The sequence below is a fragment of the Salminus brasiliensis genome, chromosome 2, assembly GCF_030463535.1.
Source record: "Salminus brasiliensis chromosome 2, fSalBra1.hap2, whole genome shotgun sequence".
Taxonomy (NCBI): domain Eukaryota; kingdom Metazoa; phylum Chordata; class Actinopteri; order Characiformes; family Bryconidae; genus Salminus; species Salminus brasiliensis.
Window position 1 is genome coordinate 27056310 of NC_132879.1, and position 24969 is coordinate 27081278.

Genomic DNA, 24969 nt, shown 5'->3' on the forward strand with positions numbered 1-24969 from the left:
TCAAGTCATTCAATTCGCAGCTATAACAAATTATTGGGATTAATTATCAAAATAAATATATGCATAGAAGGTTATACAAAGATTTGCCTGGTATTAAGGAAACCATCCACCATCTGAGACATGTATGTGGTCATGAGGCTTGTTTCATATATTACCATTCATGTACACATTCATACTATTTGTATATACTATATACTATTATTATATTATATATATATATATATATATATATATATATATATATATATATATATATATATATATATATATATTATATTATATATATATATATATATATATATATACACACACACATATACATACATATACATACATACACACACACACACACTTTTGCGAAGACAAGCTTCAGTTGTTTTGTTTTTTTTTACATATTCACACTTTTAAATGTAGATCACATCCATTTGTGTGTTCTTAGGACTGAGCTTGAAATTATTTCCTGTTAGGCAATTAGATATTCTCTTCAAAGTTGCAGATGAAACTGTTAGCTTATATTTGAGGATGCAGGTGGTGGATTCTAGGTTTTAAAATCATATAGATCATACAAATTGAGTCTTTATAGTACAGTCACTGATGATCACAATTCCTCTTGTTTCTAAAGCAGCTTTACACAGTTCTTTTACTATCGTGCCTATTGTGAAATCTATCATTATAATTAGGTCTTTAAGCCATTTGAGAGTCCCTGTGACTTCTAAGAAAATGCCCAAGTAATCTATGGGATTTCTGTTATAAAAAAACTTGAGTACTGTTTTGTGGTTTCAGCAGTCGGGGGGGATTTGTTCATATGTTTGATGACTGATAAAACATTATGTGCTCTATGAGAAACAGCAATGCTTACACAGTGGTGCTCCTCGGAATTTCAGAGGTCACTCATTCAGCTGGGTTTTTCAGAGTGTGTCTAGGATACTACTCTAATACTCAAGCACAGCAGTGTAAGCCTCTAGAGGAAGCGTGATCAGAACATGCTTAATCAATAAATGGTATTTCTTTGAGGCATGTGCTACAATTGCAGCAATGGCAATCATGCATCACTACAGTTTCGAGAAGCCTGACAGGCTGTCGTACATGCGTGCTTTGAGTTGGACCCACTCAAGCAGCCTCTGAGCTGAGCTTTTCTCCTGTGCGAGTGTTCGGATGGCTCGCTTCAGCTTCTCCTCGTTGCACTCCAGATATCGCATTCCCTCCGCCTGCAGCTGGTTCAGTTTCTCACTGCGGCTCTCGTCCAGCGCCACTTCCTCACTCATGTATGGGTTAAAGCGGAAATACGTGTGGGGGGGCAGCAGGGCATCTAGCATAGTGTGCACCTCTGAGAGTGGGAAACAGGGAAGCAGAAAAAGCAGAGAAAATCATGGGTAAGTGAGATGGAATAAAATTAGCATATTTTGTAGAATGTAATTAAAGCCACAGCAGGCTGAAATGTGCTTTGTTTGGGTTTTTTTTGTTTGTTTAATTCTATGTAGTACTTCCAAAAAAGATCAAGACCAACAAGGTAATGCACAACCTCCCTTCAAACGATTTACATTATACCCTTTTAAAACACCTGGAGCAAGCCCGTTCAGTACATTTCTATTCTATTCTGCCATTTCTTGCTTAACTTGTATTAAAAGGCTTTTATAATGGAAATCTGAATTTTGTGTGAAATGAAAGAGTCTGATGTAGTGTGTAAACACTTAAAGTTTCAAAAATTACTATTTACTCCTCACTCCATACAACAGTCCATGACAACTAAAGTGCAAAACAGTGGCTATCGGCTATTCAGCGTTCATCCCTTCAGCTCCCCCCAAATTATGTTTCAGCCTGGATTGTTTCTAAATATGGCACAACACATCTTTGGTCAAATTACATGGTATACAGTGTAAGGCATAATTACTGTTAAGTAGCTTAATTTAACATTAAACGTGTGCAAAATATTTTTCTCCTATTTTCTTTAGGGGCATTTCCTTAATTCCACAAGGTACAATTAGAGAACATTTCCTCAAGCTAAGGTCAGGAACATGGTAATGTCTAACTAGCATTAAGATTCAGTGCTATATCCTCTATACTGAAGTATCCCAGTAGTCATGTCAACATTTTATGAAGTCATCGCCTAAATGTCAAATCAAATTATAAGCACAATTACAATTTAATATATTTCAATATCTATATTTTTGTCATAAATATTATTGTCAGTGTTCACATCGAAATGTACACATTATTAAATCTAAATAAAATATAATGTGCATGTTATAATAAAGTGCTTTATAAATTGTCTTCTAGTGATGCTTGATATTACTGCTTTTAGTCTTAGAACATATGAGACGTACTGGTTTAGAACTGCCTACGAGAAGAACAAACATGTCCCAGTCTGTCCATCCTTCGTTAAGAGCTCGTCTCTCTCCTGTGTCACACACTCGAGTCGCAGCGCGCATCATAATGTACAAATCTGATTGGCTGAGTTGCAATTCATGCAATTGGCCTGCAAGTTCACTGGGCCACAAAATTAAAATAGGTCACAATACACTGTCTATTAGTGGTCCGCCTCTCAGTGACTTATTTCCTATATGATTGTAACCTAGAAAATATTTTCTAAAACATGCAGATTTATTTATATTTACGGTAGATTTGTTTCCTGTGGAAGAAAATAGAGAGTTAGGAAAACAGTCATGAATTCGGATTGTTCCTTGTACATCAACCAACTTAAATATCAAATGCAGTTTAATAAACTATGAAAGAAAAAGTAGTAAATAGATTAACTAGTAAAAAAAAACATTTAAAGTATGTGTGATGTTTAACCAATACTAGAATGTTAAACTAACAAACAAAAAATGAACTCCCTTAATAAACAGTTTCAAAGTGACTGTGATGCGCCAAAACTACAACTTCCCCCAAACACAACATTAAAAAGTCTATAAAACATGTTTCAATCAGGTTTTACCTTTATAAAATCCAAGTGTCAAATTTAAGAGCTACAGACCCCACACAAGTCTGCAGTTCAGAGAGAGAGAGATGCAGACTTTAGCCTTGCAAGTGTCATTTTCAGTAAAGTCTGAGTAGGCAGCCATATTTAATACCCCACCCAATATTTCTCACTTTACTTCAAGGATCAGCAGCCTCATTATAGTTGGGCCATCTGTGACAGCCTGATGACTTAACCTTCCGACCAGACTTGCAGGTAGAGCTGGGCGATTTTTTTTTTTTTACAATCTTTAAGCTTTTATGGGTGTCTCATGGATATCGTCAATGCTTAAAGAGCACTGATTATCTGCATATTTCATATTGTGTACCACCATAACAAAATTTCTGATATGATACGATAAAATAGTCATATTGCCCAGCTCTACTTACAGGCATCACTGCTCGCAGCTCTGTTAAGCAGGCTCAGTGCTGCAGAATGTAAGGATATAATAAATGACACTTGCATTTGAGATGTTCTGTAATTTCCCTCTCAGTTATAAACTGGAGTCTGGAGATATTAGTGGACTCTCTTTGTTGTCATATCATATAAAAAGTGGCTCATGTTGCTGCAGAACCCGACTTCTTATAATTTTACAGCAATTTTTGTTTACTTGTATCACCATTTAATATGTGGCTATTCATTATCTCTAAACAGGAGTGTGTGTGTGTGTGTGTGTGTGTGTGTGTGTGCGCGTCTGTGTGCCGCACAGCCAACATTCTCTCGACCAGGAGGGAGAAATCCAGGCTGGAGGACCGTTAATCCAAGATTTATAAATAACCTCCATGATTAAACCACAGCTCAGTTTAATCCCAAATGGAAGGCATAGAGAAAGCGTGGTGTCCCACACATGCATGCATGTACACACTCGTATCCATACACACACTTTTGTGCTAAATATTCAGCATGTAGACCTGCTTCTGACTGAGAACTGAGCATTAGGCATAAAACACCAACATACTTCTTTGTTGCCTGCCAATATTGCTGCATATTATTATTCATATTATGAGGAACACACAAGGAGATTTTCACCCACCATTTCTAAGCCACTAAGCTCATTTAACTTATAAACCTCCCAAACATCTGCAAAAAGCGGAACGCTGTGCAAGGCTACATGGCGTGACAAGTATATTTGGATTGATGAGTAGACTATAGATTATTCTGAGCTTTTCTGTTGAGAGCAGCGATTTCCTTTTTTTTTTTTTCTCTCAAAAGCAGAGACACACTTTAATTGACTGATAGCAATATAGAAGATTCCTGACAGTATTCCTGGTGTAATATGTAATGTTCTGTGCGTATCCATAATTTAGCATGAGCCTGTCATTCCAGTTATACAATTGCATTACCCTGATGATGATGACGGCTCCAGGAACGAACCCTAGCACAGACATTAAGACAAACACACAGATTTCCACCCACCCTCTGTATCTGTAGCGCTGCTGATGACGTTGGTCAGCTTGGTCTTCAGGCTGGTGTAGGTGGTGGTGTTCTTGCTGGGAGCCTCAAAGCGCCCTGTACCAAGAGAGACCACACACTGCAGATGGGTTCCTGGCCACAGACACTGGCATTCATGGATCGCCAGGGCCGTTGGATTGTTTATTAGCAAACCGCCATCCTACAAAGAGAGAGTGAATAGTGAGTTTCAGTAGTAAATCTGACCTTTTCACTATAAAATCTACCAATAAAAACACTACCCTGAGAAATCCTCGTATTGGCATTGGACGATTTTCATCCCAAATTTTGCCAATCCTGAGAGCTGATCAGAAAGCATAGGCTGTAGCCTGGGTGGGCCTGCATTTCTCCTTTGCTACATCACAGATGGCTATTCCAAAGTGAAGGACCCTTCATATACAGGAAATCAGTATCAGTCCCTAAAACACTAAACGGTCCATCTCTATTCATATTCACTGACACTACTGCTAGAATCTGCTTATTTTGGTTGTGAGCCAGTCAAGTATACATGTCTGATCTATCTGAATGCTATGTGCATTCATCTGTGTCAGGCCTGCCCATCAGCATAAGTGTGCCATGTCAATGATTTCATTTGTGAGAGCTTCAAAAAGAGCAAAATAAACATTTTGGCTAATAATTTAACAAAATTATGGCTAATAAAAATCAGCCATCAGCCAATTTGGCTGTAAAGAAGAAGTCGGAATCATTTCTTGGAAAGAGTGATCTGGCGCCACTTCACTGTCCAACAAGGTGCTTGGTAAAAAACAAACACTAGAAAAGGAGTGAAACCAGAATAATCGGATGGCTGAAGAATTCCACACTTTATTTTTAACCAACACATTTTGACACATAGGCCTTGTGATTGCATTGTTGATAAAATACACTAAGAACAAGAGGTATAATTTAACATCAGAATTAGCCATAAAAATGATGAAGACGGTGTACTCCTAATACCAAACAATACATATTGAAGCATTCATACAGCAGATACTGCATTAAACTGGTTAGTCACCTAATATCTTCCCTGGATAGTTGTGGAAACAGGAGAGAGAAACGGGCGGGTATTCTGAATAGGCATAACACTGGGGGGCTTACAACGGCAGAGGAGGGTCCCTCATTAGTGTGTTGAGGGCCAGAGGCAGGGCCCCACTGCACTTGGAGGTTTCTGGGGACTTTGAGTGTCTGTATTTGGAGGGGGGAGGGGAAGAGAGGAGGATGGGCCTCTTGGGGTCTCAACCCCATCTTTTTAAGCACCATCTCTCCAGGCTGGGCATAATGAGTTATCTTGCCATGCTAAGATCAATCTTCTACTGGAAAGGGGGTTCAGCAGTGAATGTGAAGCGAGGAAGCTCCACAGGACAACAGCACTCTTAATCATCAGAGCTGAGAAATTGTGTCAGTGCCGCAAGGATTTTCAGAGGGAAAAAAAAAAAAAAAAAAAAAGAGGCAACAGAATTGAAAATGGAGGCGTGATGAGGTTAAGGGCTATGCAATAATGTTGTGGAACCCCTGGTGACCCTAGAAACCAACTCAGTTCTTAAACCAGTCTGAGCCCTCAATCTGACAGCGGGGGTGCCATAAAATGAGGATGCTAGAGTCAGGGCACAGTCCAGAGTGATGAGACAAAGCAAAACCAATAGTAGCCAAAAAGGTTGGAGATATGACAGAAATAAAACTATGATAGGTGAATACATTTTTCCAATCCCTCTTAATCCTTTAGAATTAAACAGGCTGTAAACAATCTCTGTGCTGATTGGTTGCCATGTATTGTGCCTCATTCAAAAAGCAATCTGGGCTGAAACACTCCCTATAACTTCAGCGTAAATGGGCATGGCAACTGGTGGATGTGTACAGTTGGCTGTGGATGTGTCATGTTATTTTACGGGTAGCTTCATTAAAATAAACTAGTGAAACTTTACTAAGCATTACCAGTATGGGGAATCAGTTAAAAGATTTAAACAATAGTTAGTCTTGAATAAAACACATATTTGATTAGTGTTTAGATAATAACCATACCAACAACATAATCACATCGTAATGTAATTTGTTCTAAAAACATATCATAATCTTGCCAACCCCTAGTAATGCCTACCCCAGCCTAACAAATGAGCCTTTTCTTCTTGCAATATTTATTTTGAAAGAGAGGGGTTTTACACTCAATCCAGTTCCGGGTTACTAAGTAACAACACACACTGGGTAAAAGTGACCCAGCCCAAGAGTTATATGGTTGCTTTGGTGCAGCACTGGATGATTTTATTTTAATGTTGTTTAAACATTATTTACTACTTTCCAGTCTATTAGGATATCATTATGATAAACAGAAATTCTGGTATAATGACAATTAAAATCAAGTCTTTATTGATATCTTAAAACGCTTCTTACTGTAGATATTCTATCATGTTTGACTTTTACAGATGCACAAGCAAAACACATAACACAAAGACATTTTGCAGTCAGAAACACCTTACCCAAAGCAAGGTACCAAACAGTGGTATAAAGTCTACTCCCTTAAGTGGGGTTCTTAAAGGTTACTGTAAAGGTACTGGAATTGTAATGGTTCTATATAAATCCAAAAAAGACTTGAATGCTTAAATACATCCTTTTTGTCCAGTAAAAATGGATCTTCACACACGGAAAACATCTTGTGGATATTCCTTTATAGAACCTTTTTTAAAAAAGGTACCAGTATAGCCTCAAAATGAGCTCCACTATTGTTACAATTATTTTTTCTTTTCAAATGTCTGTGGACACTCCTTCTAATGAACTCATTTAGTTACTTTAAATTGCACCCACTGCTGACAAAGACGTGCAAATGCACACATACACACAGCTCGTCTAGTCCCAGTTAAGAAGCACTGGCAATAAAATAAGACTCTCAAGAGCAGATAAACATGAACCAGTTGGCAACATGCCTAATGCCAGGCATAGGCTAAAGGGGAATAAAGTACCCCAGCACTGAGCTGTGAAGCAGTGGAACTGATGGAATGATCCATCCAATACTTTTGGGATGAGTTAGGGAGTTGGGGATGAAGTGGGATGGTAATCATCAGACATCCTCACCTCACCTCGCTGAATTCAATCAAATAGTCACAGAAATGCTACAAAATCTAGTAGAAAGCCTTTCCAGGACAGTGAGAGAGTTACTCCAACAAAAGCAGGATAAACTCTTTTTTAAATTTTCTTTGACTTCAAAAGCAACAATGAATGAGCAGATGTCCCAATACTTTTGTCCATATAGTGTACGTACTTACTGCCACAATGGGCTACAACTACCAGTGGAATTCCAGTTAAACAGTGGAAACAAATATAACTTCGTAGGAAGCTGACATTAAACCATTGGGTTTAAACCAAATACAAATCACACAGATCCCACAGATCACACAAACCACTTCAGGAGGAGGTCCGAGACAAATTTGAACTGTTATAGCACCTGATTTAAACACATCTGCCTCACCAAAACATACACAACCAAAACAGGACAATTGAAAGACCAATAATAACTGCCGCCCAACAAGCAAGTTCCCACACAGCGACTGGATTTCAACCTGACTAACCAGAGACGTATTTGACTACAGAGTGTGGCTAAATGCATGTGGATAAAATCTCATTAGGACACAACCCAGATACTAGTCAAATGAAGTAAGCAGGTGGAAATGGAGTCCAAGTTACCTAGGCTCTAGGATATAAGGAAGACTATTGCCCAGAGAAATAACCCAGAAAATGACCAAACATGCTCAACCCAGCATTTGGCTTGAAAAATAACAGAGACGTTTTTAGAGCGCAGCTTTTAAGTGAAGACATTCAGCTATTCAAACTTGCTGGAACATACCAGCCAGTCAACAGATGTACATCTGCTAGAATTGTTTGCAGTGAACTAATGAAGTTGGTTTCAGCGCCCTGTAAAAACATCCTTCTTTCAGAGCTGAGCTGGGAGATGGGCAGGGGTTTGTGCAATGTTGCACTTCTGGATAAATCAATAATTCATTTATACCAACAGCTGCAAGAAACACACTAGCCCATGTTGATGACAGAAGACACTGAGAAAAAAAGACAGATAGAAATAGAAGTTAAAGATAGAGCGAGAGCGAGAGAAGTAAGGCTTTCACACTGGTTGGCAGACCTCTACGACCAATCAATGGACATCAGGGCTCCTGGCTCCTTTGCTATCTAGCCTGTGGAAATCCATACTTGGACAACTGCCATATTCTCACACTGGGGATTTCTCTAGCGGAGGCATATTTGAATCAAAGTGGGCTGGGGTTCGAAACAATGGCCTACTTAATGGCAAACTGCAAAACAAAAGCTAAGCTAAGCGAAATACATGGACCAAAAAAAAAAAGTTCAAGCCAAAAGCCAAAACTGTCAAACACCCAGCATGTGGCAGGGTAAAGGTCACTTCCCTCAAGAGGATTTGGACTGCTAATGCCACTCTCTCCTAAATGCCTACAACTTACAGCCAAAATACAGCAGAGCTAGGGATCAGACACTGTTACTCTTTCACTGATGTGCTCTGGCAGAGGTTTTGCACATGGCCCATGAAGGCTTTTGTACTGGAGCGATCAAATTCGGGTGGCCAAGTTCCGTGAAGCGAACACAAAAAAATAAAACAAGCCAAACACAGTCACTCTGTAGCAGCACAGTGCAGTCTTAAGGCAAGTGAAGAGTGAAAAGTAGAATATACTGTTGATTTGCCAGCTAGCACCCAGGTGGCAGGCCTGGGCGGATCACGGTCTTCCATCAAGTAAAATATACTAGAACCACGTGTCCTAAGAAAGGAGGTTATGATAAAGACTAAGTATGGACTTTTAAGGGTGTCCAAACCTTTGCACATTTCTAATTCTGAAGTTACTTTAAAGAAACCGCACTAGCACATGCAGAAAAGTTTTTTTATTTGCATCATTTAAAAAAGGGGGTTCTTCAATGGTTCTTAAGTAAAGGCCATGTTTCTTTATTGAACCCTAACAACTCAAAGATCCATTTGAAAGTAGGCTCATTCAACAGTGCTGCCGCTGTGATCCGAGGAGCCATCGGCAGCCGGTGCCCTAGAGAGCACAACTGACCTTGCTCTCATTGGGTGGGTCACTTCAGTGTGATGCTTGTAGCTGATGCATCAGAGCTGGGTACCCAGTGCTTTCCTCTGTGCGCGATGGTTGCTTGGTGATGTTGCATGAGCGCCAGTTTGAAAAGAGGAGGTGGCTCTGGTTGCGCATGTACTGGAGGAGACATTCGTTAGTATTCCCCTCCCAGTGTCAGGAGCAGTACATGTAGAGGAGAGTTGGGTAATTGGAGTGGGTTGGGTAATTGGTTATCCAAACTATCTAAATATCTAAAAACTTAAGAATTAAAAAAAAAAATGGATCAATCAATAAATTAATAGTTCTATATAGCACCCAAAAGGGCTCCATTATTTTGACAGTGACAACTGTTGTCATTTGAAAAGCTATGCATCTTTTCCTTCACCTGACGTTTGTGTAATAAATTGTGAAAAAAGAAAATGATAAGGAAGATGGGAGAAAGAACCACTCAATCACCATTTGTGCTGCACACATAGGAACTTGACCTCCACCTTGAACTTATTAGTGCAGTAAACACAAACACACACGCCTGGAGCAGTGGGCAGCCCTTGCTCCTAGGGAGCAGTTGGGGGTTGGGGGTAGGACATCTTGCTTAAGGGACTTGCACTTCAGTTGTGTTCACTTCCTGTCAGTTCTGGAGATTGAACCGGTATCCTTCTGGTTGCAAGGCTGCTTCTTTAACCTTAAAGCCACAGCTGCTCGTAAGCTGTTGACTATTCTGACCAATGAGTCTAGAAAACATGGAAGCTTACTGAACAAACTGGCTAACCAGGGGAAAGATCTGCTTTGCTTCTGCGCTGAAAGCTCAATGAAGGTGGTCTTGGTCTAGGAGGAGGGGCGGGTCTACCTCTGGTTGCCAGTTTGACAACATGGTGTACAGTGCTGACTTCATTTCTGTAGAACATAATGGAATGGAATGACGGCATCCATGTTTTCTACAGTCACTGATTCGGACAGTGTCCCTCTGAATGCTGTTTTAATAAAGATAACATGTCCTCAGTCCACTAAGAATTGTCACAGTTCGTAATATACTGCTTCCGACAAACAAAGCACAAGGCTGTGGTGAACTTTTAAGCACTGATGTATCCATGCCATCCATGCAAATGTTTTTTTTTTTGCACCAAATCTGTATAATACTTGCCATCTTACACTGCTGCTTGGCTAACCTCTCCTTCGGCAACCCCCACTTGGTTTACATTATCATCCTTATTTTCCAGAGTCTTGCTTTTCACAATGCTTCCGATAATTAGATTGCTCCTCGTTGCCTAAGAGGAAACTGCTCAGCAAAGAACCTGCACCTTCTGGAAAACACACTCCACTTAACGAGCCATGAATATTGAGCTATGACCACTGAGCTCTGAATCCTCAGGTACTGCTGCAACATTTGAGCAACATTTAAGAACTTCAGATTGACAGAAATGTAACTTGTGTGTGTCCTTTAGTTTTAAACTAATTTAAGAATCACAGATTATCTAAATGCTGCAATGATTTTCAGCATAAACTGGATCAAAACTGACTTTTTGAACTTTTCCAATCAAGACAAGATGTGCATGACTGTATCTAATCTAACTAATTATCATACACCACATTGGCTATGTAAATGGTGAGGCATGAAGAAGGTTAAAATAGCAGTTCTCTATTACAACATGCTCTTAAAATGCTCCTCATTAAATTTTCATTTTTGGCCAATCCTGATTAGAGTTCATTTAGATGGAAATGATGAGGATGATATCTATTGACAGCTCAGCACTTATCAGTCAAAGCTTAGGGTGAATAATCTGCTGCTATGTAGTGCTGAACTAACAGTACGTTTTACATTCTTCTGAAGACAACTTTCTTTTCTAAAATCCCCAAACCCAAGTCCCCATCTGCCATTCCTTCTCTTAACCATTTGCATCTTAATACGTCCACTTTGCACTAGTTACATTTCTACCACAATTTGTGATCAAGCAACACTGGATACATGCCTTTAAGTCTTCTCACCATTTGCACTCTTGCACTTTTCTTCTCTATGGACAGAGGGCTCTTTGACAGACATACAATTAACAGCACAAAGAGTACAGAGGTCCTCGCTCACCCACACTAGTGCAGAGTGCATTTTAGGCCATAGATCTAAAACCTCGGTCAGCGTTCTCAGCAATTAGTGGAGGAACTCTCTGCTTCTGGCTTGCTGGGGAATTGGGAATACTTGGCAAGGAGGGCAAAGTTAGCATGCTGTGATCTGCCAAGCCACTCTAGTGCCATAAGGACTAGGAGACTGAGTGGCCATTCATTAGACATAGGTTATATAATCTAGAGGTGGTGTCTAATGATCAAGGGTCTCATGGAGTTAAGCAAAGACAGGCAGATGGATAATTAGATGTGCACTTAGGACATGTTTATTTTGGCTCTGGCGATTTCTGTCAAGAGGTTAAATAAAAGTATACCAAAAGACGCATAAATAAGACACCTTATAGTACAAACAGGCCTTTTTATAGATTTTTATATTTTCTGAGCATATAGATTTTAAATAAACCTCATTTCACAGCAAAATTCACTGATAGTGCACTTATCAATTGGTCATTGAGGAATTGAGATTGACTGCACTACTGAGTTAAATCCAAGTCCATTATTCCTCTGACATTTTGTTAGGTCTGCATTTGTTGTGCAACACAGCACCATACAATATTGAGAAAGCAAGATTACAGATTACAGTTCAACGTGTCCATCCTCACTTGAAAATAAAACTCTAAAGTACAAGCTTTAGCATGATGGACAGCCATGACTTGGACTTGATTGGTTGGGGCAGAAGGTCATTATGCCACATTATGCAATTACTCTGACTAGTTTTCCCATCATGACATTTGACCTTGGGAGCCAGAGGCTTCAAATGAGGTTGGAGTTGTCATCATAAAGACTGAAACAAGAAGGTCCCATCTGGGCAAGAGAAACTGAAGACATTGCCCTCAGGCTATGGCCAGGAAATTAAGCTAGACTGTGGCAGACTGGCGCACGCGCACACACACACACACACACACACACACTTGTACACCTCAGCTTGATATCAAACCTCTGCAATCTGTTTGTCTCCAGGGACCAATTAAAAGCAATCGCTAGCATCGCTTGCATGGCAGTATAAATGATACCAGAGTCATATTAAGGTACATATCCATTTCATACTACAAAAGTTGCAAATTAGAATTAGGTTTCTCTTTAATCGCTCCCAATTCTCCATAAAATTTGATGCATTTTATATGGCCAGTCACTAAATGCAGCAATATAGAGATATATGATTTAAGACATCCGAACGCTTTGTTCTCGAGAACGTCTTTATTTGTCTATTTTATCAGTAAGACGTACCAGCTGTGTTAGAAGGAAGGTTTCACTGTGCCTTTAGTCAGTCAATACAATCAACAAACATGTCTAACCCTATGGGCATCCCACCATAGCAATACAGCATCACGTATGCAGGTTTTAGCACTCTAGACACTCTCCTGGGTTTGCGCTACAGTCTTCTTGAAGCCTTGAAGGAGGTGCTGCGAGGGCATTGATTTTTTTCTTTTATGTACATGCTCCAGCTTTCACTGCTTAAGGAGTTTCTAGAGAGAAACACAGTGCCAGTGTGGATGTTGCAGAAAGCACCCACTCTAGGCTAAAGTTTAGCAAACCGGAATCCATAGCGAATTGTAATGGTAGGCAGAAGCAGTGCTACGAGTCTTGCCCAAGGACTCTTACTGCCATAGCAGTGGCATTAGTGCCTGAATATGTGCAAGGTGACTGTGTTTTCCACTATGCTATCCAACTGCTCATGTCACAGCTGAGCACAAAACAACTCAAAATGGAAAAAAGGACATACCGATGCCCAACGTTCTTCATACCCCCTGCTTCTCTACTGATTAGCCTCACACACACCAGTGTATTACTTATCTTTGAGAACAATGTGACGTACCTCAGCTCTTTACAGTGGAACATATACTTTAATGTTTTCAGCCTCACTTTCAGTCCAACTTTGTGTATTTTCGCCTGGGTGGCAGTTTCTCAGTTCTGCTGCGAGTGCGTCTTTCAGCAGCTGTGTGAGGGTGGGCACAAACAGCCTAACAGGCGTCATTCCTGCACGCCACCCTGGCAGAGTCCATGGCAACCGCTGAAAAGATGCCAGGCTTGGGCATTCAGCACCAACTTCCTCCCTCTGGATCCTCGATGGTATAAAGCTTGCATACGTAAATGATGCAGAACTGTTTGAGAAGATGACAGCTTGCCAGTGTGCAGATTTGTTAGTTGTTTGATGAGGAAAGCATCACAATGGAGAGTCTTCCTTCATGATCTGTGGCTCTTTTTACAGGTGAAACCTGTGAACCAGTCCACCATGTTCTGACTATCAGAGGACAACAGTGCATCCTTATAGTCAGCTATAAACTCTACTGCTTTGTGTGCGGTTTAGGGAATGACTCGACCAGTGACTCCAGAGACAAGAGGTTCATTGTGGTATGGCTGGATGGAAGCGGACTGCTCTGTGGGTGTCCTTGGAAAATGGCAGGATGACACCATATGAAACCAATCCTTACATCAGAGGCTTCAGCTCAGCGCGTCGGAAGTTAGCCTGGCGCTTTTTAACAGCAGTTTACAGAGAACAGCGGGGATCGGCAGGACGCTGCAGTTTCTGCACCTCTGAGCTAAGCTCTGAGTTTAAGAAGGAGACTGCCGTGGGAAGAATGCCGCACTCGAGACCATCTGACATGCCAGTCTGAGCAGTCTGAAAGAGCCTATGAGGATCAGCCTGGCACCAGAGATACAGAGAGAGCAGAGGAGCACTGCATGTGTGTGTGTGTGTGTGTGTGTGTGTGTGTGTGTGTGTGTGTGTAAGCAATTCCCAAAATAAAGGATGAGAAAAAGACAGGTCAAAGAAATCATGGGAAGCGGACTTTCAAGAGAACTGATCTGCTGTGGAACTGTCAAGCTTAGTACCTAAAAGCTCCTGGAAAAAATCAAGAGTACTAAAAATGTCAGTGGTTAACAATTTTATAGGAACTGCTCATGTGTACAAGACTTGACTCAAACATTTGACTCTATAGAAGGAATCCAAAAGTTATGCGAGCAATTAAATATTTAACAAATTCACTCATTAATTCACATAACAATTCACACAGAAATGTAATCATCTGGTAATAAATAAATCAGGAGCAATATTTAGAATTATTCACACAGGAACCCAAGGTTTAAAACACTCAATGAAAATTAGTGTTAACTAGAATGTTGGCCATGTTGGCCAGTTTTTTAATTGCAAACTATTTTGTGGACAGTGGAACGGCTGATTTCTAAAATGTTCTGAGAATCCCTTCTCAGACTCATTTGCATCTACAACCTTCTTTCTGAAGGTCCCAGAGAGCTCTTTAAATTTCTTCATTTTGACACCACTCACTTCAACAATCAAGAGTAAACCAAACTAAATGTCTCAGGTTGAAAAAAGACAAAGACCCCTTTACACCTGATCACTTCATGTGGCTTGAGGATCAAGGTTATCTCAGGATAAGGTCAAGCAACATAACAAATGCAGGTGTAAACACAACCAAGACGCATTTAAAACAGGTACAAATCCAATCACTCAAACAACTTCAGGAGGTGATCTGACAGGCATTTGACACACAAACACCAGTAATAATTGTAACGTAACCAACAAATCTGCATATTTCACACAGTAACAAAATTTTAGCCTGAATAACTGGATATGTATTCGACTACAAAGTGTATAGGCATGTGGCTAAAATCTCATCAAGATACAATTCAGATACTAGTCACATGAAGTGACCAGATATCTAAGGTTCGCTCTAAGGTTTTGAAAGGGTGTCCTATTTTTTTCACACTTTCTGGTTTAAATGGTACAATTCAAACTAAAACTGATTAAATAAATGGTACATTTGTGTAAAAATCTGTTCCTGGCTCTTAACCTCCAACAGTATATGCAGCTAATAAAAGGCTCTGCAGGGAGGAAAAGATACAGGGAGGAAATCCCTACTCTACAGGGACCCATCAGCAATTCTCTTTCATTGCTCCCCACCAGTCCCACACGCTTCAATTAAACACGGAACTCTGCTTCAGCACCTGCTCCATGATGTTTCAATCCAAGGGCAAAATACAGGAGAGGAGAAAAAAAATAAACAGCTGAGTCTGTTTTTAGTGATTCAGGGAAAAAGGAAAATGGCTTCTTTACTAAAATCTGACAGCTATTTCAAACAGAAACGGAAAGGGCTTTTTTATTCAAGACAAGATGCTGCAAGTTGCAAGAACACTACAGACATGAAAACCAGACTCTCTCAGTCCCCTAATGGACTGGAGATAGTGCTAGTGATTGTGCTTAAGTGGTCTGTTGTTTTTGTTCTAACGGCAGACAGCCTGAGACTCTCGTTCTTATTTTATCTCCCTTCCTCACTCATGTGGAGAGCTTTAGGTAGATGCTGACAGTGCGGTATGAATTGCAAATACTAAGAGCAGTAAGAAGCTAAAGCTTATTGACGCTCATCATGAAAAATGACCCCCCTCCTCCTCCCCTGCATATTGTACTTATGGGACACTTGATGTTACCTGGTGGAGGTCGGTTCCCAGTGCAAACTCCTGGAAGTACCCAGGAGCAGCTGAGGATGCTCTAATGGCCTCCCACATCTTGTGCTGGCAGCCACCTCGATAATGGGAGCGCACACCAGGTGGCAAATTGTAGTTCCTGAAGACATACGCTTTTAATGGAGTGCCCTTATTCACCACTGTGCTTACTGCTGCCACCTAGTGGAGATTGAACAGAGCTTGATTTCAGGAAGCAGTACATGTCACACAAAATGCTTCACTAAGGACTTTATAGTAGACCTTCAATATAATTCCTATAGACTGACCTTAGGGCAATCAGGGTTTCTTGCTGTTTCAAACATAAGATCAGAGCCCATTTTCTCCCTGTGGAGAAAGGAGAATAATTATTGCAAGCAGAAACCAAAAACAAAAATTGGTACAGCTCTACCAAACGGCTGATATTACGCTCAAATACGTTATGTTGCGATGCAATTAGAGACTGCTTGTGATGTAAACTTGCCTCTAAATACTTCCCACTTTCCGCAATGTCTGAACAACTGTGAACAGAAAATGTTTATGTACTCACTTAAGAAGTTTCTCCCAGACCTCGCTGTCATAAAAGGCATGACTCCAGCCCATTTTTACTGTACCCACAATGACATTCTGCTTAAAAACATCAGAGCTCAGCTTCCTGTACAGCTCCTCACACTCACTCAAAGGGATATGGAGCACACCTAGCATGAAACCTAATATTGCACCTGAAGAGAGAAACAAACACATGCATATTATAGAATTCAAATAATTACAACGCCAAAAAGATTTACTGTTTAAATTATTATAGATTATTATTATCATAAATTTTATAGAAACTATGTTTACTCAAACTAATTATTCATTATTCTGTGATAAACATTAGATCATATTTCAATTAGGACTGCAACTATAGGTCAACAAAATCCTCCACATAAAACAGAGAATAATGCCTTACTTCAATGTAAAATTTCCTCTGTTATTAACTACAAAAAAGGCTGCATATGGTTAATATTAGTGTTAGCGCTTTAGGGCACAATGGCACACTAGCTTTGGCAGATTCATTTGATTATAAGAACTAGTTGTTTGGTGCGGTGAGAACTTCACATGGTGAAGTGGCAAAGAGGTGGTGGCAAAGAGAGATCAGCTAAAAAGTCTTACAAACGTCACACTGTGCAAAGCATGATATACAAGGTATGTCAAATATGTTTTGCACAGGTAACATTGCAAAACGAAAACAAAACTAAATAACACAAACCTGAAAGCACCCAGGGACATTACCATTTACTTTTATGACATTTAGCAGCCATTTTGATCCAGAGCAACTTCCAAAAGTGCTGCATTATTCAACTTTCATGTCTTCTTATGTCATTTCTTTATTTTTCCTGTCTTTTACTAATACCTAATTATGTAAAGCTGCTTTGTGACAACAGTTGTAAAAAGCGCTATACAAATAAATTTAGCTAGGGATATTTTCCAGGTCAAGTCAAGTCAGTGTGAATAGACTAGTGTCAAAGATTCCTCTATGATGAGTTACTGCCATTTTTCCAGAACAAGGGTGCAACATGGAACAAAAATGAGAGCAAAAACAATACAGTACAGGACAGACTGCAGAAAATGCAAAGTGCAAGACAATACAATAAATACAACTCAATTCTGAGTAGAGGTATTAAGTGTAAGGTGCATAGATATTTAACAGGTGAGTAGTGATAATAAGGTGCACAGAAATTGAACATGCCATAACATTATATGCTGACAGCTTATAATGCACATGAAACATGAAACACCGCAGGTACTGAGGTAGTAAGTATGGAATACATAAAGAAGATAACTAGGATGCAGACAGGTTAAAATGCTATGGGTAGTGGAGGTAGGGGGTTTAGTTCAGTCTCTGTGAGTTTAAAGTAAAAAGCCAAGTTCATTCCACCACTCTGGTGCCAGAACAAAAAACAGTCTAGATGTTTGTCTACCATGAGTCTTGAAGGATTACATATTACACTGAGCATTGACCATTGCCATAAGGTAGGAAGGGTCTGGGGCATTTTTGGCTTTGTAGGCTAGGTTATTTTAAATGATCCTAGTATGTTAAGTGCTTGTAACTAACTAGCCTAGCCATGGCTAACGTCATTGGTAATGTTAGGTTACATGTCGGAAAGCGTACGTTATTGTAAAAGATGAGAACATGTAAAAGGAAAGAACGGGACCAAAATGAGGGAGAACAACTAACTCAACTCAACTAATTCTAAAAAACAACTAAATGCTAAGGCAGTCAGTAAATGATACATGGAGTCATATAAACAGAAGCTGGTTAAAACATCTTGTATTCAATCATTTCTTTTATTTAGCAATATTAATTTATTTAAGTTGAAAAGTAACATTTTGGAAGACGGATTTTCAAAGTCAGGTTTATTGTGCCATTGTTTACTTAGTTCTTTTTTCAAAACAGAAACATTGTCTATATATTTGTATTAGTTATTAAGTAAACTATGGTTGCAGCTCTAATAACAACAATGCCAAACCACTATTTGAACAGTCTTCCAGAATTTACAGAAATAAAAACTGCAACATTAACAAACAAACAAATAAATAAATAAATACAGGTTACACACAAATTCAACCTGCTTTTAGCTTATTGCTAAATAAGGGTACTTGCATATATCCAGCAGGTTTAGGTAATTCAAACACAACATGTCATCTTTTCATCTAAGGGAACCCCTCTTGTGACCAACTGCCATTGTGATGCCCTGTGCCAGAACCACTAGCTGAGTGGCATACATTATATGGCCACACAGTGAGGCATTAAGGCCAAGTCCTTCTCCAACACCCACACACCCCACAGCACTGGGACTCTGCCAAGTCAGTATAATTTCCACAGAAAATCCCTAATGTTCCTGTTCTGTACTCTCACCAGGTAAGCCCAGGTTTTGGCAGAACATGTGATTTTTGGAAGGAATGAGCAGAATATTAAAATGGAGCATGGTGGTCTTAAAAATAGACACAGACATCAGATCTAGCTGTCTAAAGTACAGTCCAGATCATTCACTTTAGAAAACAACACCTAGGAGAGTGGGTAGTTGAGAGAAAGCAGAGTTTGAGCCGAATCATGGTGAAAGCTGCCCCCAAGTGGTCATTAGAGGCACTACTACAGAGAACATACACATCCCATTATGATTACTACATTTTAGTAGTATATTTAAGGATTTTATAAGGATATCTAACCCCCCCATATGATCATGATCGTTATTCTACAAACCATTTATATTCACTTGAGCAGACACTGTTATCTTACCTGTGCTCACCCCACAAATGTAATCAAAGAGTTGGTAAATGGATTTTCCTGACAGCTCTTCCAGCTTTTGTAATGTCTGAAGTGCCACCAGCCCCCTGAATACAAAAATGCACACGTACACAGAGAACGGTGAGGAATGCCAGGCAAAGAAACACTCAAAGCTCTGTTAATTTCGGAACAGAACTGTGGAGGTTAAGGTGCATGCCTTGTGCCCCCTCCATCAATGGACAATATGCGTATTCCTCTGTTCTTGACAGGTTCAACATAGCCCACCAAGGTTAGGGCCTCTCTGACCGCAGCCTTTAGAGACGGATCACTGGCCTGCCGCAGGCGCAGAAGACATGGTGTAACCTTCTCCTGATGAGCACATTTAAAAGAAAAAAGAAATTATTATATCATTGCTGTCAGACTAATCTCCAAAAAGATCATTTCAGGACAAGGAAAAACAAGCTTTTTTGTTTTCTTTTAGAGATTTTATTAGAATTTCTCTTGAAATTAGATTTTCCCTGATCACTTAATTTTGAAATTCAGGGGGTCTGGAGCTTTTAAATAATGTCCAAAATTTATTAAATCTGCAGAAACAGAGATCTTTAGATAAAAATAAATAAATAAAGTAACATTTAAGGTGCTTCAAACTCAATCTTTCCAAAAGAGTTAGCAGAGCTGGGCACAGAAGAAAAACAGCAGTCACAGCTTAGCTGACATCGGACACATATCTGAACACCATCCATAGAAAAATACACATGACATCAGCTGCCTCACTTTCACACCAGACCCAATAACCTGCCCGCTCGCAGGTGGTTTACAGACAAAGACTTTAAAAACAGCCAGTTCTTCTTTAAACTCATTTTAAAGCCCACAGGTCAATTTCACCACTTAAAAAAAGAAAGCCATAGAAAACTACACTCAAAAAGAAATAAAGCTGCTCAAGGTCAGAACCTGCTTAAGCAGAAGTAAATGTAGTCTATTGATTCAAGGAGAGATCTTTATACGAAACTACTCATGTAAGAGTGAAAAACTAGTTCCTTTTGCACAGCAGTCAATAACCACTACTGTATTATATTTTACCACCCAATGTTTGCAGGCCAACAGTCCACATACACACAGTACCGTGCAGATGTTTTAGAACATTGTTTAAAACTGTTTATCTCTGCAATAAGAGTGTTTTGCTTGGAAGATGATCACATTAGATCACATTAGAACAGGTGAAGGTAGTTTAACAATAAGAGCTAGTTTAAAGAACAAATCCAAATAGATCCAGATTCCTCCTGGACATCACCAGCCAGTGCCTGAATTTGGTCAATTAACATCATTAAGCACTGATTTACCAAACCAGGTGTTGGATAACTGTAACTGAGACCCCCATGAAAACTTGAGAGGTTGTAATGAACAAAATGATATCAAACCTCTATGTTTAAGTTTATTGTAATACTGGCATTTTACTGCAAATAAACACTTTCAGTCCAGATAAGGAGCTTTTTCATTCTAATATTCACTGAAAACATTTTATAGTACTGTACATAAGAATAGTGGAAGAATCTGCACACATGCAGAACTTTGAAAGTTCAAATAGTACACACCGCACACAAATGTAAATGAAATTAGTTCTTAACAAACCTCCTTAAAATTAACGAAGAAAACTGCTTCTGTTACTACTACCACCCTTTTCACTTGACCTGGTAGTAATTGCAATCGTGAGACACAGCAGTCAACAATACTACAGAAAAAACACAATCTGAAACTACAGTCATGTTAATAAAGTGACTTACCTTGACAGCCACCAATCTGGTCTCAGGGAACTCCAGCAGGTGGTAGCTGAGCTCCTCCACTCTGCTGATATAAAGCTTAACATCTGATGCTCTGTGCAAGGCCTGCACCAGTGCCCGGGTCCGATTATCCACACTCACCCGCGCAATGATCTAGGAGAGTGAAAGCGGAATAGAGAGAAGCTCAATAAATGCTATCATGTAGAGACATACATACGTGTGAATAAATGAATATGCTGTTAGCTTCTACATAAGGATAATATATATATATATATATATATATATATATATATATATATATATATATATATATATAATAAATAATAAAATAATAAATAATTATTAGGATTTTCTTCCTGTTGGCCATTTCCTCCAACATCACTTCTTGTTCTTGTATTTTTTTTTAAAGAATAATGTCAGTTTTTTAAAAGCTGTAAAATTCAGCATCAAATGCTAAGTTACAAATGACCTAAAATCACAAAGACTGCTCTTAGAAAATCTGTAATTATTAAGAATTCTCAGAGAATATTTAAAAACCTTCAATGTTGTTTAGGAGAATTGCATTTAAGAACATTGGGCCTTATCCAATGTTATAGAAATCTAAGAAGAGATTTCTTCCTAAAATCCACTTGCAGAGTTTTCAAAGATTCTGACATTTACCAGGGTCTTCTTATGTGGGACTCGTTCAATTTACAAAGACAGTGGGATCAATCATTATCAGAGCAGAGCTGTGAACAATTCTGTGGTTAAAACACACATCATGAATCTGACAGACTTGTTTGGCATTTCTCAAAAACAAATTATTTCAGAACAATTTCAGAAGATTTAAGTTTTTACCATAGGATTCTTCTTATTTTTTTCCTTTTAAAGCTTTTGTGAATCTTGCCCAAGGTTTTTTAAGTGACAGCAATGATCTAAATAAATAGGATTCTCGGCATTGCCTTAGGCACAAACATGGTCTCTCCCAAACAAATATAAAACACACATTAGCTTTGCACACCTCTAAACAAAATATTGTTTTTCTGAACTATTTTTGCATGACTGAACCTAAGCACACAATGCAGGGCAAGCATAATTCATTGTTTCATCGTATTGTTATGGAAGCAAAAACAAAATGTTATTTTAAGAGCTAGAAAAAGAACTAAAACACATTAAGCACATAAACGTAATTGCACACTTTCACAATTCTGTCTCAGCTAGAGACAAATACATCAGTTTCCCCTTTAAAACACTACAATAGCATTTGTATTCCTGGTCAATCAGTGATGGATACTCATAATTTGGTTAAAATGTAAATAAATAAAATAAAATAAAATAAAAACTAGTATGAAACAAATTGCAAATCCATATATACACTCAGTTACTAAGCATTTACATGCCACTCAATACCTTCTCTCTTTGAATCAGCAGTCTCCTGGCCTTTTCATCTGCAGCTTTCTGTTCTTTAATCTCTGGAGTTTCCTTCTGTTTTGAACTTGAGCTTGAGTCCTCAGGAGGCAGGGGATTATCGGCCTCTGGCAGTGCAGTTTTTGTCTCTGCCCTAAACCTAGGGACAAGGGGTGCAATGTAGTTGCCTACGAATGCCTGGACTGTAGGTGTAGAGTACCCCAGGTATTGGCCAAGGCTCTTTTTGGAAGATGGTGAACTTGGCGCTGAGAGAGGTGCAGGTGTAGTGGATGATGTCTGGACCTTCGCAGGCACAGGGGTGGGTGTGTGGTTACTCTTCTGATGGCACTGATCAGGTATGGAAGAGGATGGCTGGTCAGTGGCATCTTTGGCCTCTTGATTCTCTTGCTCCTTCGTGGAGCTGCTAAAATAAGCATTAATATGATGGGCTAGGTAGTTGTAGGTTTCACCTATGTTGACACTGAAAGAACCCGGGTGGAAGAGTGGAGTAGTCCCTTTGGATGCAGTGGAGCTCTCGGTTTGAGATGCAGGATTTTCTTGTTGAGTTCGGGAAGATGTGTCTGTGGCTTTTCCACTTACTTTTGAGGTATGGCCTACAGATCTTTTCTTTTTCACTTCCCTTTGTTCCTGGACATACGGAGGTGGGACAGACTGAGTTTCAGGAATTCTCGGGGTTGTGTCTGGAGGTGAAGACCCAGCTGATGATGGCGGCTGAGGTACAAGTATAGGCGTAGCTGCCAAATCTGAGCCATTGCTCTGATCCTTAGGGGGTGCAGTCTCTGGCCTCGACTCACTCTTTCTCTTCTCCTGGCTGGCACTCGTTTTGAGCCATGCTATTTTGGAGAAAATCTCTGCTTGCGTTCCACTCACAGCCTTTGAGGCAGACTCCAAAGTGCTTTTCAGTCGTAACATGCGATGACTCAGGTCAGTGGACCCAAGGCAGGTTGAGGTATTGAAACTGGAAATGCTGGTGTAGAGCAAAATCTTGTGCCTGAGGGAAGCATCTCTGCAGGGGCGCACCCTCCCAATTTTGCTCTTCTGGCTATGGACTTGCTTCCAGATATGTTGGCTGTCTCTGTAGCTGAATGGCCTTCTGGCATAAAGTCGGCCGGTCGGAGAACACAATGGATAGAAAGAGATGTTCACAGCCCTCCTGCCTTGTGCGTGCCAGAAGTACACAGCCCTATTCAACGACTGCACATATGAATCCGGGACCCATCTGAAAGTCATGCTTCCTTCAATTTAGTGAGGTTAACATTTGGTCCAACGTTTCTCTACTTGGACGGCACATCCCTATACCTTATTTGCACAGATTTGCCTGCAGGAAGAAAAATATATTTTAGAAATTTAACAGCACATACACCATCACAGGTGACCACTACGTGGGTCTACAGGATGAACCATGATGGGTAAACCATCTTGATGAATGTTTATGTTACAGGTCAACGCCATGTTTTCAGTTTAGCTGCATTTCCTTATTTATTTAATATTTAAAAAAAAACAATTTGAAAGACGGGGCCCTTTCCATATCCTTCTATATGCCATACAACTCTTTGTGGGTTAAAAAAAAAAAAAACACATTTTGTTGGTGATATATTTCTACACAAAGCAACATGTGATTCATACTAGCAGTAGCTGAATGCAGTAGCTACGTTGTAGGTGTACAGGTGAAGGGCTAAAAACAAACCAATGGGTTCCTTGGGCTGCCAGATAACTAGGATAACTAGCTAACAGTTAGACGAGTAACTTACCAAGAAAATACACAGGTAAGGGACAGCATTTATAACATCTCTTATAGCGAAACTCATTTTCTGTGACAGGCTAGTAAATGCAGCATCTTACACACATTATCAGATCACGTTATGTTGAATCTAGCTAGCTAGTGCTAGCTACCTTAGTCCAGACTCACCATAAAGAAGAGAGGGGAGTTAGCGGGCTAATGTTATCGGTTCTTGGTGTGGCCGTTTTCATGTAGCTAGTAGCTACAAACCCAAGAGACCTTACGCTATGTGCGTTAACCAAACGCCAGAAAAGTGGCGCAACGTGTTTTTGAGAATTCAACAAATAAACAAGCAGTCTGGATAATCGTTCAAAGGCAACGCTAGCAGCTAATTCCCCGGTGCCGTACAGAAACTTTCACCGGTGAGGCGACAGTGACACCGTTCATTTAGCGAGCTAGCTAACACGACTGCCTTCTTTATAGAGCTACACCCTGTACCCCTTTAAAATCATCTACAATCCGGATGTTCAGACACTACCTGCGCACCACGACCCGCGGACCTAACGTTGTTTTAAAAGCGTTAAAAGGCGACTGGCTTCACGTTTAGGTTGTTAGCTAAGGTCAGTGGACCTGACAGGACTCCGGACAAAAATACAGTCATGGAAAAACAAAGATCACGTGGCCTTCTCCGAAAATACCATTGGCTACTGCGCGGCTCGTGATGATAGAGGTGAACGCTGATT

At 39.8% G+C, this 24969-nt stretch overlaps 1 protein-coding gene across 1 annotated transcript; it reads right to left on the reverse strand.

Moving 5' to 3' along the window:
- Nucleotides 1–311: 311 nt before the first annotated feature.
- LOC140549004 (calcium-independent phospholipase A2-gamma-like) lies at nucleotides 312–24875 on the reverse strand. The gene is made up of 10 exons (XM_072672207.1): nucleotides 24416–24875; nucleotides 22489–23824; nucleotides 21103–21252; nucleotides 19539–19690; nucleotides 19334–19428; nucleotides 16601–16772; nucleotides 16341–16398; nucleotides 16039–16233; nucleotides 4373–4568; nucleotides 312–1327 (listed from the first exon to the last, which is right to left on the reverse strand). The coding sequence occupies exons 2-10, from the start codon at nucleotides 23734–23736 to the stop codon at nucleotides 1053–1055; spliced, it is 2541 nt and encodes an 846-aa protein (XP_072528308.1). The 5' UTR covers nucleotides 23737–23824; nucleotides 24416–24875; the 3' UTR covers nucleotides 312–1052.
- Nucleotides 24876–24969: the final 94 nt, after the last annotated feature.

Bases quoted from the DNA above. Each gene is read 5' to 3' on its own strand.
- LOC140549004 (XM_072672207.1), bottom strand. From the start codon at position 23,736: ATGACTTTCAGATGGGTCCCGGATTCATATGTGCAGTCGTTGAATAGG. The intron at 16,773-19,333 runs GTAAGATAACAG...TTCTCTCTTCAG, and splicing joins CATTTGTGGGGTGAGCACAG to GTGCAATATTAGGTTTCATG. The intron at 16,399-16,600 runs GTGAGTACATAA...CTTTCTCCACAG, and splicing joins GTCTGGGAGAAACTTCTTAA to GGAGAAAATGGGCTCTGATC.